Source organism: Varroa destructor, unplaced genomic scaffold (assembly GCF_002443255.2).
Source record: "Varroa destructor unplaced genomic scaffold, Vdes_3.0 BEIS01000007.1, whole genome shotgun sequence".
In the NCBI taxonomy this organism is placed as follows: Eukaryota; Metazoa; Arthropoda; class Arachnida; order Mesostigmata; family Varroidae; genus Varroa; species Varroa destructor.
In genome coordinates, this window is record NW_019211460.1 from 19,182,162 (window position 1) to 19,201,658 (window position 19,497).

Sequence of the window (19,497 nt, forward strand, 5' to 3'; positions counted from 1 at the left end):
ACTATCACATATTGTTTGTACCATCAGCCTGCTATTCTGTATAAGTACTACTGGTCATTTATACCCCCAATAGGTTAATACGACTTCATTTTGAAAAATCGTTATAAAGTAACAATACAAGCATTTCCGACATAGCGTGACGTCCGTAGGTAAACTGATATCTGTTTTATGGAACAAGACGAACAAATCATTTCAGTTTGGGTAATTTCAGAAAGTAAAGTGTTTCACTGTAGTCTTCACTGCAGCCCAATACATTTAGCGCCATGCAGCCATTTAAATACAGCCGCTTTCGTATACCTATGTAGCACCATGGGCGAACTAACATATGGATTTAAAAAAAATTTGTCTTAGCAGATTGAGTCGCAATTGTCGTCAGATGCACCGAAGACTACAGTCCCGGAAACTTTTCTACAATTCCAGTCTGGTTTTATGAAGTTCTGTTGGTCAGAACAGCAAGCAACTGCTGTTGGCAAATCCGCAAAGACTAGAAAGCTTTATAGCTCAAACAACAGCACACAATAACTATGTCAAACTTACCAGCTGAAACTTTAGATAATTGCCAAGTGCGCAATTTTAACTGCACCAAACGCTCTAGGTGTTGTTATATTTATCTATTTTTATCGTTATATTTATTTATCTTTTAATCAGATCTACCACAACCACACAAGATCAATAGAAACCCAACATTCTTTATTTAATCACAGATATTGTACTGCTCGGATATATACTACCGTCTCGTAGGTCTTTTACTGGAAGTCAGTGAATATGAACAGTAGCTTCTACTAGCACCCTAATAGCCGAAGCTTCCTCCTTTTTGCACTAAGCAAGTGAGATTTTGTTCGGTACTGGACACTTCACCGTAGAATCTTATTATACAACGTACAGAGTAATAGGTGCTATTTAGCTCATAAGAAATTACTTCTTAGATTACGTTGTTCATTTTTCCATAAACAAAGATCGCTTGAATTGACGCCTCTGTTCGCTGGTTGACGTTACGGTAACCCACAGCTATTGCGAAAAGTAATCACTTGGAATTGTTTAGCTAAACTTCATTACAATGTTCGAAGTTGGCTGTTTCGTCACAGCAAAGCGTTTCGCGATGCTTCGACGTTTCTTTACACAGACCGACAAAGAAGGCGCCGCTCTAAGCGGGTGTAAATTTTTTCGCTCTCCGAATAATTTATGTTAATATAATAGTGATAAATAAATTATGCCCCCGTCGTATTGTTTTTTTTTGTCGCCATCTATAATTTTCTGAGGAGGCGGGCTACGACCGTGGGTATTGTGTCCGGACACTGACCCGTTATAGTCGGTACTTCTCCCATTATTGGTGACAAGCTCAGATAATCTACGAGGAATAAAGGGTCGATAGCTTTATGGTCTAAAGCATTAGCCGAAACGCTACATTTGCAGCAGTTATTGCCAATTTACTATGGCCAACATACATTTCTCTGCTATTCCCCTTTAGCCTTTTTTGTCAGACGCTGCCGACTGTGGTTGCCACAATTGAAACGCTCTCTCGAACGACCACATTCGGGCAACTACTGAATTTGTCGTGGTGGAGATCGCCATTGAAAAAAACATGCGCAATAGATAAAATACAGCTGGTCGCGGGTGTCGGCATTACATAGAAACATAATGCATTAAGAAAATGATATGGTTCTTGTGTATAACAATTTAAAAGACAGATTTTCTATAAAGTTATCATTCGACAGCGTTCAAACATTTCAAGTGAACGTTTCAGCTGCATTTTCGTTACTGAGGTGAATTTAGCGGTGAAATTCTATGAAAAGCCTATCGATTTGCACTACCTATTGGTAGACGCCTACTTAAACTTATTTATTTATATGTTGTAGGTAATAAAAGAACTAGTTTGTGATTGGTTTAGTTTTATGCAAGGTAGCTATTCATAGATATATATTCTATATCATAATATTTAAGGATCTGCGCGACTGATTTTGCGTAATGCATTTATCCAATTATTTAAGTTACAAAGGTATTTGGTGGATAGATCTCTTAGAATGTAAAGCGACTTGCTTCGCGCATAAAGCTAGCACGGCGTCCTAGTTTTTTACCCAAAATTATTGCAATCAGGTGGGCAAATGCTTCAACAACTTTGCTATGGTGCGTACATTTTTTTATTCTTTTCCAGATTTACAAAGTACATAGGTTATTATTTTTAATAATAATGCATTTACTTTCAGAATTCTAAGATAAATTGGTTTGTAACTCAACTTTGCTAAACCCTGGGCTACAAAACTTGATTTCTTCTGATTTCCTGTAAAATATAGGTATGCAATTAAATCTCGTTTGTATTTAAAGTAAATTAATTTTTACCGCTGTTGTCGTCCGGAAACAGACTTTGTTATGTACTTTCTTATTACTAATAAAAAATTGGTGACTGCTGCCAAGGAAATACTCTTAGATGGCTAAGTTGTTGGTAGAAACACATGGAAGCGTGATTCTGAGTATCCAGCAGGAGCGACCTGCATTTGGCAATAGTCAACTATCCTAGTTATTATCACCGACTCTTATGTAAACAATTATTTCGTAAGTGTGCCCTGAACGATGAGCCTGTTCTGTAAACCGTAAACGTGAAACACAAAAGCGACAACAAATATGACTATAGACTCGTACAACATTTAAATAGAAGCTATTAGGGCAATCGCTATCGATAATTTATTAATTGCATAATGTTGGAAATTAGGACTTTACAGTGAGGAGAGGTTTGGAGAAAATATTTTTTATAAAACAGAAAAACTGCGTATGATACTAATGATTAATACGAGGTACATGTAGTGTCAGTTTTGATTCATTGTCTCGCCATTCTAATCTCTGGTTTGTATATGGAGTCCAGTTTATCGTCAGAAGACTTTTATCTCTAGGGGCCCGGTGAGGACGCAAGGCGTGAGTGTAATTTACAGAATAACTCTGCAATGACATATATAACACTTGGTCATAAATAGAAAAAAAAAAATATTAAAAATGTGTAAGAGTAAGAAAACACGGACGTTGTCACCGAGCTTTTCAAACGTTTCAACGACAGAAAGAACCTTCAGACTTCAATGAAAATATTTTTATAAAAATATCTTCTATAGTAAAAGTTAACATGATACGTAGAGTAACTAGCTAGTTCCCATGATATTCATTTTTAGATTCGATAACGTCTATATTTTTTGTCGATGATTTTGACACCGGTTAGCTGTAAGTGCGTCCGTCTAATAGTAGAACGACAGCCTCCTCTTTTATCAGACGCACACGACTAACCAGTCTTCTAACTAAAAAATTTAGAGTGCTTCACTTTTAAATTAGCAGCTAGATGCGAAATGATACGAAATGGTTGGACAACTTTGAAACGAAATAATATCTTTAAATAGGCACCGACAGCAAATCTGGGTTGTTGAGTAACTCTCTTCAAAATGGGTTTGTTGAAGTACTCGGTACCGCTACGCTACGCTCTCTTCACATACTATTACACATAAAACACCACGCTAAGTCATTCTCCCGTGTACCTGGTGGATATACATTAACAAAATTAGCTCTCTTATGCAACATAAAGCATGTTGAAAAGTTCACGCATCCTTACTTGGTTTGATGGCGTACGCGAAGTTGTTACCTGGTACATATTGAATATTTCTGTGGATTGTGTTCCAACGTACCCCAATAATGTTTTACATTTCGGTAGTTATGTATCGTCACGTCAATAAGCTTTCAAGAGTGGTAGTTTGAGCACTGAAAGCAGAACATTTATAAAATAGTAAATTTGCTTAGATATTCTACGATTGCATCGTTTTCGTAATCTACTTCGTAAACCTTGATTAATGGATATACCTTTTTGACCCAGCGACGATATACAAGATAGCGTGTCTGAATTGCGATATCCCTTATCTATAAAGAAAGCTGCATTTGGATAAAAATTTAGATTTTTTTTATATATCGGAAGTGTGTTTTTTGTGTATGTTAAAGGTATCATCCCTGATGATCATATTTTGTTCAAGATAAGCATCATCCGTGCTTACAGCTCCAGTTCGGGACCTAAACCACCAACTAGCTATTTTCAAAATATTCTGTAATTAACTTTAGCCGTGCACCAAAATCAATACTGGTAAGCAAATAAATCTAACACAATTAAATTTCGAATCGATAAATAAAAGTAATTCAAAACAGCCGATAGCATGAAAGGATACAGCTTTAAAAAAAAGAACTGACCGTTAAAAGTTAGTGGCAATTGACATTTTCCATTCCAAAACGGCTCTTTAGTTTTAAATAAAAAATCAAGTATATAAAACGCGATTGTGACTAATAGATTAAATTCCACAGTAGCTAATCTTTGCTTAAAACAACGCATAGTTGTTCGCCGTAATGATTTTTGTTCAAAAAATTACCCATCAAAGCTTTCGCCAATTTAAATAGACCGTCCTGCATGGTAGTTTGTAGAAAAACCTTTAGGACATATTTATATAGTCATCTTAATTAACGCGGAGCTGTTAAATATGCTGCAGCCCTAGAAATATGGCACAACAGCAAAGGAGGAGAAACAGTTTGTTCTATCAACGGTACCAGCCGGCAGCGTTTTGAAAATAACGTTACGATAGTGTATTCGAAAGCAACTTCTCTTTAGATTGCGTCATGAATATGATAATTACAAAATAATACCCATTTCTAAATAACTAGACTATTGTGCATCTAAAATAGACGTGTCTCAGTGTTTACGCTGCCAGTAAAAGATCTATATATATACATATATATACACACAGCGGTACATAGCAATCTTATGACAAACGTTCGTAAGTGGGTAGATATAGAATTTCGATAGTTATTCTTCGAGTTCTATCATTAGAAAACGTAAAGCGATTTAGCAACCAAATAGTTTACTTTAGAGATAAACATTTTTATTAGGATATAGCTTAATAGATTGACTTTGGTTTGCCATCTTATTTTATAGGATGCCTGAACATATGTGGAAATGGGTAGTCTTACATAATTTGATCAAATTATATATGACAGGAAAAATCCTGTGTCTGATCACTATCACATAGTAAAAGCCTTCAAATATTTTAAGAAAAACCAAATAAAAAAAATTCAGTTGCAACTCCACTTGAGGCATGTAGCAAGATAATATCGTCAGTACCGTAATAAGAAGCTAACAAATAACGTTAATCACATGGGATCATCTAAAAAAATCACCAAAAGCTAAATTTCACATGTGGGAAAACGTTAAAACACTATTTCAAGTGCTACGTTAATAGTAATATTTGCCAGGTTTAGTTTTCTATGGTGAAATGTACGATCTCATCAACAAAGTGCAGCTGATCTGCCTAACTGCGATTCGTACTTTTTTTAATTCTTCTAAAATATAATCGCCCAAAGCCCAGAACAATCCCTAGTTATCAAATATCTACCCCATAAAAGAAAAGTCAAATAATCATAAAGGAGGCTACAATCTATATCGTAATCATAGACAAAAGATTACTTATATTACATTAAATTAATCAACAGTTAACGTAATGTTGCCTTGAAAAATATAAAAATTTAATTTAAAAATAGAGTTTCGGTATTTTTATTTTTCATACAAAAAAGACCATATAAAAGTATAGTAGTTTTCTTTTTTGGTCAGCCTATGATATATTGAAAATTGCGAATTTATAGAGACATTGCTATTTCTAAACGGTCAATTTAAACGTTGGGACCTAAGGACACTTGGGAAACCCTTGCTAAATAACATTCTTATGGCCGACTCTCGTCCTGGAGCCCCTTACAACCCTCGGCGCTTTTTAAACTCGACTACGAAGGCAGTAAGATGCGCACACTGGGCTACGTGGTCACGCAATCTCTACATAACCAGACTTTTACGGGAAGCTTTTCAACTATCTTAACTATCAAAACTCAAACTATAAAAAGTCTCTAATTTGAAAAGCTATAGATTCTTTCATAAATAGTGAATACCAGCGTTTTTACACTCAAGTGAGAGGCCCGTTAAAAATAAATCCGAACTCAATTTTACGCAATTCGTCATTCATCACCACGAACGTCTACACGTTCAGCTTGCACAGTTAACGTGCAGTATGCATTTGACGGCGTCCTCTATTATATCTGCTTTCCCTCAACGTGGTAGTTGCTAGACGACGCTTGTTGGCCAAACGTTCATATCGCTCGAGGAAGCCAACTGACAGGCCACCTCTGCGCAGTTAAGGTTGAGCCTGAGTTTTTCGGGAGACGCCTGCAAAAAGGTAAGTTTACCCTTCTGTGCATAGTTCAGGGAGAGATATTTATTGGTTGTTTTCGAAGGTAACCATTGGCTAGTCTCCATATTCACGAACCGCTGGTAGCATTAATGATGCACTAAAGAACCTCGGTAATGGACGAGTATATGTATATGAATTCGCCATCTTCCACCGCTTCTACAGACAATTACTGTGCTCACTAGTATTTCAATATGTGGCTGATACATTGTTGATGCAATCTTTCAAGCACCGTTTGGTGCAAGGCAGATTGGATGATCTCCTCTAGTCTCATGCCGGTAATTTAGTTTATTTAAACCTTATGCGACAGTCGATCGACACGTGGCGCATGTGTATGTCTGTACGTATACCGCGAATGACATGACAGGTTTCAAATATTGTGAGACATATAAGGATAGTTTATATGAGCCATGAGCTTACGCAATGGTATAAGCGCTAGTTGACTTGTTGCGAAAGTCATTCAACCTATTGGTTCGCTTGCTTCTTCATGTAAAAACCGTTCAAGATGAGGGAGATAATCAACGTTCACATAGGCCAAGCTGGCGTTCAAATGGGGGCCTCCTGTTGGGAACTGTATTGCCTCGAGCATAACATCCATTCAGATGGTACACTCAACGAGGGCGGTGAGCAAAATCCCAAAGATTCAAGCTTTGATACGTTCTTCTCAGCCACTGGCGGAGGACGATATGTACCACGAGCAGTCTTTGTCGACCTTGAGCCGACAGTGATAGACGAGGTCAGGACTGGACGATACAAGTAAGGGAGGATTCGCTTTGTTTATCCTTTCGATTTAATTATTTTATGCGTGTGTATGCTATTAGGATTATGTACCTATTTGTGTCAAAAGATATCCCATTGAATTATTTGAGTGATGGACAAGCCACGTTTAGCATTATTAACTGCAACTCTTAGCATTCAAATAAAATAACTATGACATGTGAAACTGCACTGCTATATATATATATATATATATATATATATATATATATATATGATAATACATGATTTGTCGTCTGAAAGTCTAATTGCGGCATGAATGAAGCTGTTATTTCGTTTTCTATCTTATTTATCTTACTTCATAGGAATCTGTTCCACCCTGAGATGCTGATCACTGGCAAGGAAGATGCGGCCAACAACTACGCAAGGGGCCATTACACAATTGGCAAAGAAGTCGTTCAGCCGACATTGGATAGGATCCATAAGATGGCTGATCAGTGCGATGGTCTTCAAGGCTTCCTAATCTTTCACTCATTCGGCGGCGGAACCGGTTCCGGTTTTACGTCCCTTCTTATGGAGAACATCGCACAGGACTTCGGTAAAAAGTGCCGATTGGGCTTCGCCATCTACCCGGCTCCGCAGGTTTCCACTGCCGTTGTCGAACCATACAACTCGGTTTTGACGACACATGCCACCCTCGAACACGCTGACTGCGTATTCATGATGGATAATGAGGCGATCTATCAGATCTGTCGTCGGAATCTTGGAGTTGAACGACCGGCGTATCAAAATCTCAATCGACTGATTAGCCAGGCCGTTTCGGCGATAACCGCTTCTCTACGTTTTTCCGGAGCGTTGAATGTTGACCTCAACGAATTTCAGACGAATCTCGTCCCCTACCCGCGAATCCATTTCCCGCTCGTCACTTATGCTCCGATTATTTCGGCTGAGAAGGCTCATCACGAGCAACATAACGTACTGGAAATCACAAATGCTTGCTTTGAGCCAGCCAATCAGCTGGTTGTTTGTGACCCCCGAAATGGCAAATACATGGCATGCTGCCTTTTGTACCGTGGTGATGTTGTGCCGAAAGATGTGAACGCAACAATTGCCGCCATCAAACAGAAGCGGACGATACAGTTCGTCGAATGGTGTCCGACCGGCTTTAAGGTTGGCATCAATTATCAGCCGCCATCAGTGATTCCTGCAGGCGATCTAGCTAAGGTACCTCGTGCTGTTACCATGTTGTCAAATACGACTGCCATTGCCGAAGCATGGATTCGCTTGAACCACAAATATGACCTAATGTACCAAAAGAGGGCGTTCGTTCATTGGTACGTTGGAGAAGGCATGGAAGAAGGTGAATTTTCCGAAGCTCGTGAGGATCTAGCAGCATTAGAAAGAGACTACGAAGAAGTCGGTGCTGACTCAAACGACCCAGGGGACGACGAGGAAGGAGAATTCTAGGACAATTTTTACATGTGAAAAAAGCCAATCGAGGGCAGTATATCGGATAGTATATAGATATAGTTTTTAATAGATATATAGATATAGTTTTTATTGATAATAAAATATTGTAACCCGTACGACAGGCAGCCCTCTTAAATTTTGCAACTTACTTTTTCCTTAGTTATATAGTTGGCTGTGATACACGTAGGGCAGGTTTGGGGCGCCGTATTTGAGACTCCACATTAGAGTACGTCTAATATAAGATAGCCATTAATTCTATTCATTATAAAATGGTTAGACCAAGCGGGTATGGCCACTCCACCTGTGTGGCAGCGAAGCACGTTTGTAAAAATAAAAGTCTGTAGAAGGTGTTCTTATTTTTAGCATAGATATGTTTCGGACATGCTATTCTAACTATAGTGTTTTCCTCGTTGAACCAAGGCAACACGTAAAGATAGCAAAAAATAGTTAATCTTGATCTAATCAAATTTGACAGTTTTAGAAGTAACGTTCCGTTCAGATATATTTAGCTATTTTTTTTTAAACGTATATTTGCTATATGGTAGCATTCATTTTACACTAATATGTAATAGGAAGTAAGCAGAATGATTTATCTTAGAAGAAGTCCAAGTCCTGGATCGCCATTCAACATCTGTAGACGAACATGTAACGTTCGGTAAGAAATATTTGTCTTGGGTGTCTCCCTTTAAATATGTATTTATAAGGCAAGGAATCAACTTAAAAATTGACACAACCAAACATTACTTAATTTAAATAATTGATGTAAATACACAAGACGTGCTTTCGATTGCTTTTGTTTAGAAAAATTGGGTTGTGTTTTAAATTTTCAGGGTTCAATGAAGTGTTTTACATTTATTGGGTCGAATTTTTTGTCTAGGTTATTCAACTGCTTGTCTTTTTCGCTTAGAATCGGAGTTAAACATTGCATCGAAGGCCTGCTTAGGTTACAAAGCCTAGCTGGGGTGCATCTTGCTGGATTCATCTGCGGTGTTTCCAACAAAATTTACGAAATCGAGTGGTAAGCATATGCCGTAGTGTCTACTGGCAGCGTTTAGACCATGACGAATTTACGAAATTAAAGATGACGAAATTAAAATGGTATTTGAAATTTAAATAAAAGCTCTTGTTCTTGCCTTAGATTGCCACGAAAGGTTTCGTTATTTCGTAATGCATTTTGTCCAGATGTCGTTAAGGGCACAGAGTTTAACTTGTAGTTAACGGGAAAGCAACAGTAATTTCTTTTGAAAGCAGTAGTCGTGCTAGGCATTTCAATTCTTCCTTCATCCAGTTAACTTCAGTCATGGTACTATGTTTTTTCATTTTGGATGCCCTACCACATTTGCATCATTTAAATTCTTCATAAGTTTAGCGCTAATGGATACAGCAACGCGTTCTGCAACATATTCAATCGCCAATGCTGTGTCGTAAGAAGTACAATGAATTGCTTACGCCGAACTGAGTCCTTTAGAAGGAACAATTTTATGCGAAGTGTCGTCGAAAAAAGCACTTCCTCACTCCCCTTAGGTCCAACGTCGAGCAATAGCTATCGGTGGAAAGGTAGCCGCATTTCTGCAAGAAGACTCTTAAACGCCATTGGCAAATATGAACTTGTGAACGATAATAGCTAAACGTACTACAAATATAAAAGCTGACGTTCCAACGTTCTGAATGTGTCTCTCTAAAAAGTACTTCCATAGTCCTGTGAATAAGCTTGCCCATAGAACCTGTCCACTTTGAGCTTTTAACTGTCCCTTCGAAAAGCATTCCTTTCGTAAGGTTCTGTTTCGACAGCCATCACCCCCGTCCTCTACTATACTTTTTCGGCGTGATAGCACGGGTCCCTTTTCAATAAGGGGTGCTATTTTCAAAAAGCTGCCTGTGCTGATAAATATGATGGCGACGATCTTCCTCGGGATGTCCTCGAGATGACGGGAGGTCTGGTTGTATAAACCTATTGGCGTACCTGAAATTGGATCGTTCGTTACTTAGTTTTGGACACAATGAAAACCTGATGAGATCATTTCTTTATCATCACTTTAGATTGTGCAATTTAAAGTTAAACCCACTAAGGTAGCAGATAACGGCCGCACGATAAGAATATCCTGTCGTACAACCGCCGCCAAATTGTAACCGACCAAGTATCTTGACATAAAATGACGAGTAAATTTACAGCTTAATAGGTGCCATCTTGCTAAACCGTATCACTAACGTAGTCAATTCTCGCTTTTTAGCTTTCTCGACTGGTAAGCACTAGCAAAATAACCTAGTTCGAATAAAGTTACTGTTCTATTCTCTTTTAATGAAATATCCTATCATCCGTTCGATTCGATCCGAACGATTTTTTTGCTTACATCCGCATTAACGCAAGCCATCGTTAGCAACGGTTGGTATTTTAACAATGCATGTATGTTAGTAATTTTTAGAATGTACAATGATTGTCTATCGTGCGCTTAACGTATGATAGAGTTGTTAGCAGCGCAAGGCTCCGCATGACGTGAGGGCTCACGGAATGGCAGATTCATAAGCGTTACCGTCGATGTGATCGCAGACTACGAATGACAGTAACAAAAAAAAACAACGATGTTTGCACAAATAGAGATATTATGTTATGTAGTAATCAGCGGTTTGCTCTTAGAGTTAGTTAGCCAGACAAGCGTTCTCTTTTGAGGTTAGCTAAAGGGTCACGATTTGTTGTCAAGAATCGAGCTTATTAAGTAATTAGGAAATTGGCTCTGTTGTAGCCTTAGAAACAATTACTTTGTTTAGTAATAGGAGGCTAATTTCAATATAACCTATCATCTATTATGGGGTAATATGGAGCGGGAACATTTCCTCCTGAGAGGTTCTTTTATGAAAGGACAGAAATTATAATAAAATTATTATGGAAAAGTTCAGTTTAATGACGATTCCTTTTCGCGTTTGATTTCTCTTAGTGATGCTATCATCTAGTTGTTTTCCAACTGTGATTACCAATCATTGATACACTTGAGTGTCATTACTCCATAAACAGACACATTGCCACTATGTTTAAGGTAAAATAGACAGGTGCCATGCAACCATTTGCCTGCTTTTGTGTTTTAGCTGTTGAGACAATTCTATTTGCCTGCTTCTGTCATTTGTCGTGTACCTCTTTTCATAGTCTATTCTATTGTATAGTATGGTATACTCAATTTTGCACAAAATATTGGTTAACAAACTCAACCGTCTCACACGATACAGTATGCGACTGTATCAGGGGAATATACCGTAAAGGAAAATCGTGCTAGTGTGTTTCCTAATTGATTTCTGGTGACTGGCCTTGAATATTATGACTTTCCTTAATCTTTCGAGTCGTTCTTCGTTAGACTTCCCGCTAGGTGTTTTCTTTGCGAAGATCTCGCTACTCGCTCAAATGTATATGTACATATTTAAATATATTCACAAAGCTATTATTAATGACGCAACTGCAGCTGCGATCAACATTATCGAAAATGGACAGGAATTATTTCGAATTCGCAGCGCAGAGTTGAAATATATATATAGAGCAGACTTATCTGTGTTACACACAGTATCAGCGGGGGCATCCCGATTTTTACACTGCTGTGTTGTCATGTCATAGCGTTAGCATATGTCCCGAATACAAGAGTTGTAGCAATAAGTATTGTGGTCGCTCGTTTACTGGCCAATATGACAGTACCACGATTCAAACTTTACAATATAAATATTTGAATTGATAACAAATATTTGGCAAAAAGGCAATAGAATATTGTTAATTAGTTGCTCAGTTATATGTTAACATATACCACTATAACGTTATTGCGACACACGCAGTATATTTGTAGCATATATTATAGCAGTGATTAGGATAGTATTAGGGTGTTACTGTTACGGACGTATTGCGAAGTCACATCTGCGCTTGACTGTAATAATCTACATATTATTATTATTTATTATACGTATTATATATTAAAAATTTAACGGACGTAAAGTGAGGACTCTTGAATTACCAAAAGGCTTTCAATCGACTTCTGCACACTCCTAATGGCTGTCGAATTGCAACTTTCTTCCATTAATCCGTTGGTCACTATCATTATCGATACTATTATTTTTATTATTAGGGTAAATAGAATAGTTAAAACTTGTAAGCGTAAATCTTCCTATTTAAACAAAGTACGACTATTTACTTTTTTTTTATGACTTTTCCACGAGTAATTTACATGAAATGTTCCGCTCCTTATCGATGAGTGTGCAATAGCGTAACCAGAAAGAGTTATTAAAAAATCCTTTAATCTGTCTAGAAATGGCTGCCTTTTCATGCTCGGGCTCACACAGCGTATGTCTATGAATGTAAACCTAGCGTGTCAAGCAGCTGTGTATCGAACGAACGAACATCATCAGCACGTTCGTGACACCTACGATGATACTAACTGTTATTATTTCTATAGGAGCTATTAAAACGTCTGCTTCGACCGATCATCATGATAATATTATACTTTCAATGGAAACGATTGTGACATAACAATGCCAAGATGTATAGATAGATCTCGATTGAACTCACCTTTATTCATTGGCAAAACGTACTTACTAATAGACTAGAGCCACGCTCAGAATTACATCAGACGCTTTAACGCGTAACAAATGCAATCTAATTAAATATAGGCTATTTTGATAGCATTTTTATAGGAACACCAGAAATCCTATCATTATGGAACTTTTATGGTTTGCGGGCACAAATAATACATGCGGTCTTACATTGTCATGGTAGAAAAATGACGCCTTTGCTATAACCAGTTACGGTCAATTTTTTTGATAGTGGAGGTCCGCATCAGTTGTTTTACCAGATGGTACCGATTTATAAAGCACGATTTATCATTTAAGACATCATACTGAGCTCAATCCAGCTCCGATCTCCATGGTGGCCTCTTCAACTTTCACATGGAGTGAAGGATCGACTATTTTTATGAGAAGCATTCAACAAAGTCATCCGGGATGGGTCCCGACGCTTGAATGAGCCAGAACACTGAGGTCGTAACTTTCAACATTTACCCGCTTGGTAATGTTTTAACCATTTAATAAGTCTTAAGCAAAGAATATTTCGAATGTGTTGACCATGTGATACTGTTTCTTCGATGAACCGCTTGCTTTACACTTGAATTAATACCCGCTTGGACCGAGCGTCTACAAGGGCCCCGGGGTACGAAAGAAACTTCGCATTGCTTTGGTAAAACATTTTCGATTGTTTGATTAATGGGTGCGTTTCAGCATTGAGTGATCGGGCCGATAGACATCTTCCATGGGTAATGGTATCACACATATACTAAATACCCTTCTTAGCTCTGCACACTATTGAACGTTTGGCATCGAACGGTTATTGGTTGGCTGTATGAAATGTACACAAGTGCAAGCGACTGAAGCACACAAGCTCGAGACACAGGAGATCCAATCTGCCAAGATGCGCAACAGCCAAACCTAAAACTTTAGAAAACCATCTTCCTAGAAAGAGTCTCTATTAAGTTAGTCAACGAAGATAACTGCTCGTTACCAGGAATACTTGCGTCCTCTTTTTGTTGATGCTAGGCATTACCTATCGCTCACAGGGTCCTGAATTCAACATAGCACGAAATACGATTTCAAGAATATTTTTAAATCACGTTTTATTTTTTAGCCCGTATTTCTCGAGTGGATTGCTTACGACGAGTAAGACATTGTTGAAAGGCCGAGGTTCTGAACTGCTCCATAATGGCCCGTTCCTTAATTAAAAGTGCATATTGAGACCGAGTGGCTTGTTGAAGTTAAGACTTCGATCCTTCACTTACCCACTAACGAACAATAATTAAATGCTACTTAATCGTAGATTATGCCCGAAAGAGATGAGTATAATATCAACCAAAGATTGAAGTTGATATAAATCATTGTCTGTTTATACCGATGTCATCTACCCCACTTGCTGCAGAAATCTCGTAGTGTTTTTTTGATTCGGAGGGTTGTTCAAAATTTCACACTGGATACGTTTGACACCATCGCTTGAGTAAACGTAATCAGCAAAGAGTGAATGCTGTCTACCGTTACTCTAACCAAAACGACGTTAGCGAACGCATTCAAAGGCAACGTCACGGCTGTCAAGGAAAATAACTAAATTTGCTAGTCCGCCAAGAACAGTGTTAGCCTTACGGCATTAGCTAATTAGTTCTCGGCTGGCGCAGAAGATCAGTATGCTATACAAAGTATGCAAACTTTGTTCTCGAAGAAGGGAGATAATACTTCACTTCGATTAATTGCGTCCTTTCATCTGGACAATGGAATCCGAAACGAAGCGGGCAGGTAGATATGTGTCTGGAACAGGTCCCGAATTACAGAAAAAAACAACGAAAAATCCTCAATTCCAGGATCTAAGAATCTGCCGCTTAAAGAGGGCGAACGTTAGGTTTTTATTAGGGAAACCGAGTGGCAAATATTTCCCTAACAAGAGGATCTACCTTAAGATGCGTGGATGTTCGATTGTGTGCGCCTGCTGCAGCGGACTTATGCAAGGCATCGCCGATAGCATCAAAATCCTGAACCTGTGCCATCCGTTAGTCGCTTTCGGAGAAAATAGGTCTCGGCTGACCCTCGTGTAACGAGATCATAACTGAAGTTATCAACGAAGCGTCAGATTAAGCTAGCAGATCGCTGCTGTGAGCAACGTTCTCTTAAAAGAAGCGTAAAAAATAGCGAATTCAGAACTTAATTAACTGCTACAATACAAATAGAAGGCTCAATTCAAAGTTAGAAGGGCACTGGTCTAGTTGAGGCCCTTGGTCCTGGAGAAGTACTAAAATCTACAGTATGGCACCATATCAGTTATACATATACCATTTTGTCTTCATAATTACGAGTACCGACCTCTTAAATAGACAGCATAAAATGACAAAATTTTGTAACGAGTTAAAGTACTGAACTGAGCTGCGTCTGATATATAAATGAATAAGCCGAATCCGATCCAACAACTATGAAAAGAAGACAAGAAGAAACAACAAGCATCTTTCCTTTTCTTAAAATAATGAGTAGCCGGGAGTTCTTCAGAAACAGAACTTCCATCGCTATCCGTTGTATATGAAATCTATGGCAGGACAATATGTGAAATTATCATATGAAAATATCCTGTGTGCCACGCCGGAAAACAGTCATTCGTTATCGGACAGTAAGCGAAGTGTAGCTGTTGTAGAGTCACCGTGTCGTCATCGAATTGTGCTACTTTATGTGTTCTTCACACTTCAGCGGTGAGTACGTACAATTAGTAGGACAAGATATTACATCTACAATTAGGACCCGCGTCACTATAATGCAGGCACTACATCTATTAAACAAAAAATTAAAGTACCAGTCTTAACAGGCGGCTTAGCAAGGATTATTATAAATTAAGCAACGAGCCATTATGGGATGGCTCAGAACTTCGGCTCCTCAGCGATGTACCGCGACACCCCAGCAACGAACCACTTAAAATATATTGGCTGTATTTTTCCAATATTTGTGTTTATCGACCCTGTATCCCGTGCCGTATAGGCCCTAAGAGCATAAAATAAAAACCTGCCTAAACATTTCATGGGACAAAAAGCGCTGGTCATAATCATCTGTGTCTTTCTTCTCATCCTAATAAAGACAATCTTCAGGAAAATGGAGAGAAAATATTTTATATTTACTCGCGCTGAGCTACAAGAACTGCTAGATTTTGCTTGTTTCTGTAAACAATGATAATGCTATATCGGCGATACTCTGGCAATAAATCCGGTACTGGATTTATATGACTAATATTCCTTCTTCATGCACTATAACAGTCTTTTGCACTGCTTTCGAGAACATAAAATCAATGCCTAATTATGTTACCATTCACAGTCTAGCTATAGTTCATCGTGGCAGATTTAATCTCCTTCATCAATCAAGCTTTCAATCTGTCCTGACTAGTAAACATTTTGCCTTGGCCTTATATCAAACTGAGTCATCTGAAACTGAAGCGCAGCACCTTGCATGTTTCCAGTTTTTCCACACGATACGTTCTACGCTTGCCCTGCAGTTCATGAGTATTTAACTCTCTAAATACAGTGGTCTGCTATCATCTTCAAAATAGTTTTGCGTTTGTTTGACATTACTTGGCAGCAAAGTGCTCACTTTTACAAAATTTAAATTATTTCCTCAGGAAAATCGTTAGGCAGTTGTAGCATACTATTTATGATCGAGTAATTATTAGGGAAATAGGATAATTTGGTGGGTATGTTTATCGTTATTCATTATAAAGAAATGGGCGAATAAACGAATCAACCTGAGTTAAAGTTAGTGAATCGGAGCAACCGCCTGGCCCAGATACCTAAGTTTAAGTTACACAGTGATCCTCCCCGTTCTTTGTAGGCCATCTAGCATTTCTAAAGAAGTAAAGAGGTCGTTTCGATTCTACAAAATATAATATCTTACAGTATAATAACTATCCAAAGAAGCAATGTATATTCTGTAAATTCTCACGTTGCTGGATGGCAAACACTGTCGAAATTTTACAGAAATTTTATTTATAACTAGATAAGCTCTAACTTTATTATTTGTGTTATTCTGTCAAATTTTATCTAATTTTTCTAATTGTCTAAAAACAGAATTAATTGGCTTAGTTAGTGACCACAATAATTATACTAACATATTTAAATGTTATAGTAGGCTAGCCTGAAATTTATTTCTGTAACATTTAAATTTCGTATGTGCGATTTTAGTTGTTCTTTTGCTTTTAAATTTGGCGCGTTTTGTATTTGCTATGCTATTTACGTCTTAGCTTATCTTCTATCTAACAATTTTATGGGATGGAATACAGTTTCCTTGACGCACTCGAAAGCTATACCCATAAATCTATGGACTGCATTTCTAGGGGACTACTGACATGCCCGAAAGACGGTATTAAATCTATAAGTCAATTGACACCCAGTTGTCAATCAAAACAATCCAGTTACACTGTTTATATATGTAGCACGATACGTGAACATTTTGCTATACAGAAATTTAATTTTTGTCTTTTCTGCGGCTTCGATTTACTGGCAGGTTGGAGGAAACTAATCTCAATGCTGTCTATGAAGAGTTCCAGACGAATGACTATTAGGATAAGTTCATTCTGGAAGCGTTCGAAGACTTTTTTGACTGGATGCGATTTTCCCGTTCTTTCAAAGAGGTCGCAAAGATTGTGAGGAGTCGCAAGGAGCAGTAAAACAAATTCACTTTCTAACGTAGCAGAACTAAGCACTGACGCACATTATGATTGTTATAAACCTCAAATGTCGCAACGTTACATCTGATGGTACCACATTTAAGATAAGCTGGATGCATAGGCACCAACTGCGTATGTTCTCTTAATCGACCTACGATCATAACATTGGCGTTCTCTTTTACGTTTTACTCTTGTTGGCATACTGTCTAATCCAGTCTAATCCGGCGCTGTACGGGAAATTCTATAGGTTTATTATATATATATATATATAGTACAGAGTATTAAACCCTTTCACACATCGAAGTTGTTCGCATTACGAATCTTTAATAAAATTTTTATTATTTTGCTTTTAAAGATTATACACTGAGATATGTTGCGATACTACACGTTACCAAGGGTTTATGTAAGGCCAGTTACATGAGGCCATCGAGCAAAAAGGACCTTACAGGCAAGTCAAAGCTTGTCTTGGCCAGATAACGCTAAGCACACACATGGCAAATACCGTTAAAGCAGCTTTATTAGACCTTAGCTATCTCTATTTAATTACCGTAGTTTTCAGGTTTCATGTTAACGGATTACCACATTTTTAGGTCTCTAGCAAATTCAGTTGTTAACAACATATTTAACGTCGAAGAGGGTCCTAAAAACTGACTCTACCAGTTGAGCAACCACAAACTTGAAAATTTCTAGTGAGAAGGACCAGACAAGCTGTAGAAAGTTACAAAAATTGGTTTCTAACATTCGGAGTAAAAAAAAAAGTCGCTTGGAAGTGTGAAAAATATTCGTTTGACAATCTGAATATATTCGCTTTTCGTTTGTTTGATATTCGAACTCTGAAAAGCCAAAAAGATTTCGCCAAGAAACGTTTTTTAAATTCTTACCTCGTCCTGTATAATAGATAAAATAAAAAAAACTACACAATCTAAAAAAATATCTAATTAGCTTACTGATTCCAAAAGGACACCAAAATAGATAACTACACATGACAAAAATATAGATTTATTCTAACTTTATTGTAATTCATTAGCATGTGTTGAAGGGCTGTTATCAACAGGAGTTAACACAGGCATTTGCTTTCATAGTCCAGAGCCTTAATCTAGCTTGATTACCGTTATGATACGCACATTTGTGTACTTTGTATACTTGTCATATACATTTTAGGAAATGCTTAATTAATACGGCTTAGTACCTGCGCTCGTCCTGGATAATTTTGCTGATCGTAACCCAGCTCAATGTGGCCGTTCTTGTTGGCATGTCCGAAAGGGCATTGACACTTCGCATGTTTTTTTTGCGTCGGCAGTATTTTTATGAAATACACCGTTTCAAGTCTGATACTTGGCCTTATGCGCGTGAAATATCTTATTCCTACCTGCTAATAGCCAATCCCTAAACCTACCTTCCGAAAAAATCACTTGTACAGCCAGCAGATTGCAACAACGTTCCCGAGTTGGAGACCCGTTCGCCCTGGCAACACGCTCTTAAATGCATTTAAAAGAACTTAAACGACTTGAAGCTTCAATAAGAGTAAGTTGCAATGAGATTCCTATTTAAAGACGATTTTGACAGGTCATGGAAAAAATCGGCACTGTCACTGTCGGCAGCAAAAGTAGGCATAATTCTGCAAGTTGCTGTTAATTTATCATGAAGGTTACTCAATCAAGGTCACGCAAGGTATTCGTTTGAATCTCTATGTTATTATGAAAATGCTATTGATATATATTGTATAGCATTCTTTTGTGACGATTTGACTTAGTTGATAGAAACAAAATTTGTCACATATATTTAGTCAAGATATATTCGAAGACGTTAGATGTGCAAATGCGACTATAACGTTATTAATTGATTCTCTAAGGTTAATGATTACTTTAAAAC

The 19,497-nt window shown here is 37.8% G+C and overlaps 1 protein-coding gene and 1 long non-coding RNA gene across 2 annotated transcripts; both read left to right on the forward strand.

Moving 5' to 3' along the window:
* The first annotated feature begins 6,069 nt into the window (after window positions 1-6,069).
* LOC111253874 (tubulin alpha chain-like) lies at window positions 6,070-8,545 on the forward strand. Its single transcript, XM_022814018.2, has 3 exons — window positions 6,070-6,230; window positions 6,748-6,998; window positions 7,325-8,545. Exons 2-3 carry the CDS (start codon window positions 6,748-6,750, stop codon window positions 8,424-8,426), a joined length of 1,353 nt encoding a protein of 450 aa, XP_022669753.1. The 5' UTR covers window positions 6,070-6,230; the 3' UTR covers window positions 8,427-8,545.
* A 5,932-nt stretch (window positions 8,546-14,477) lies between these two features.
* LOC147754417 (uncharacterized) lies at window positions 14,478-18,499 on the forward strand. The gene is made up of 2 exons (XR_015317544.1): window positions 14,478-15,667; window positions 17,463-18,499. It is a non-coding gene; the product is annotated as an uncharacterized LOC147754417 (long non-coding RNA).
* The last annotated feature ends 998 nt before the right edge of the window (window positions 18,500-19,497 follow it).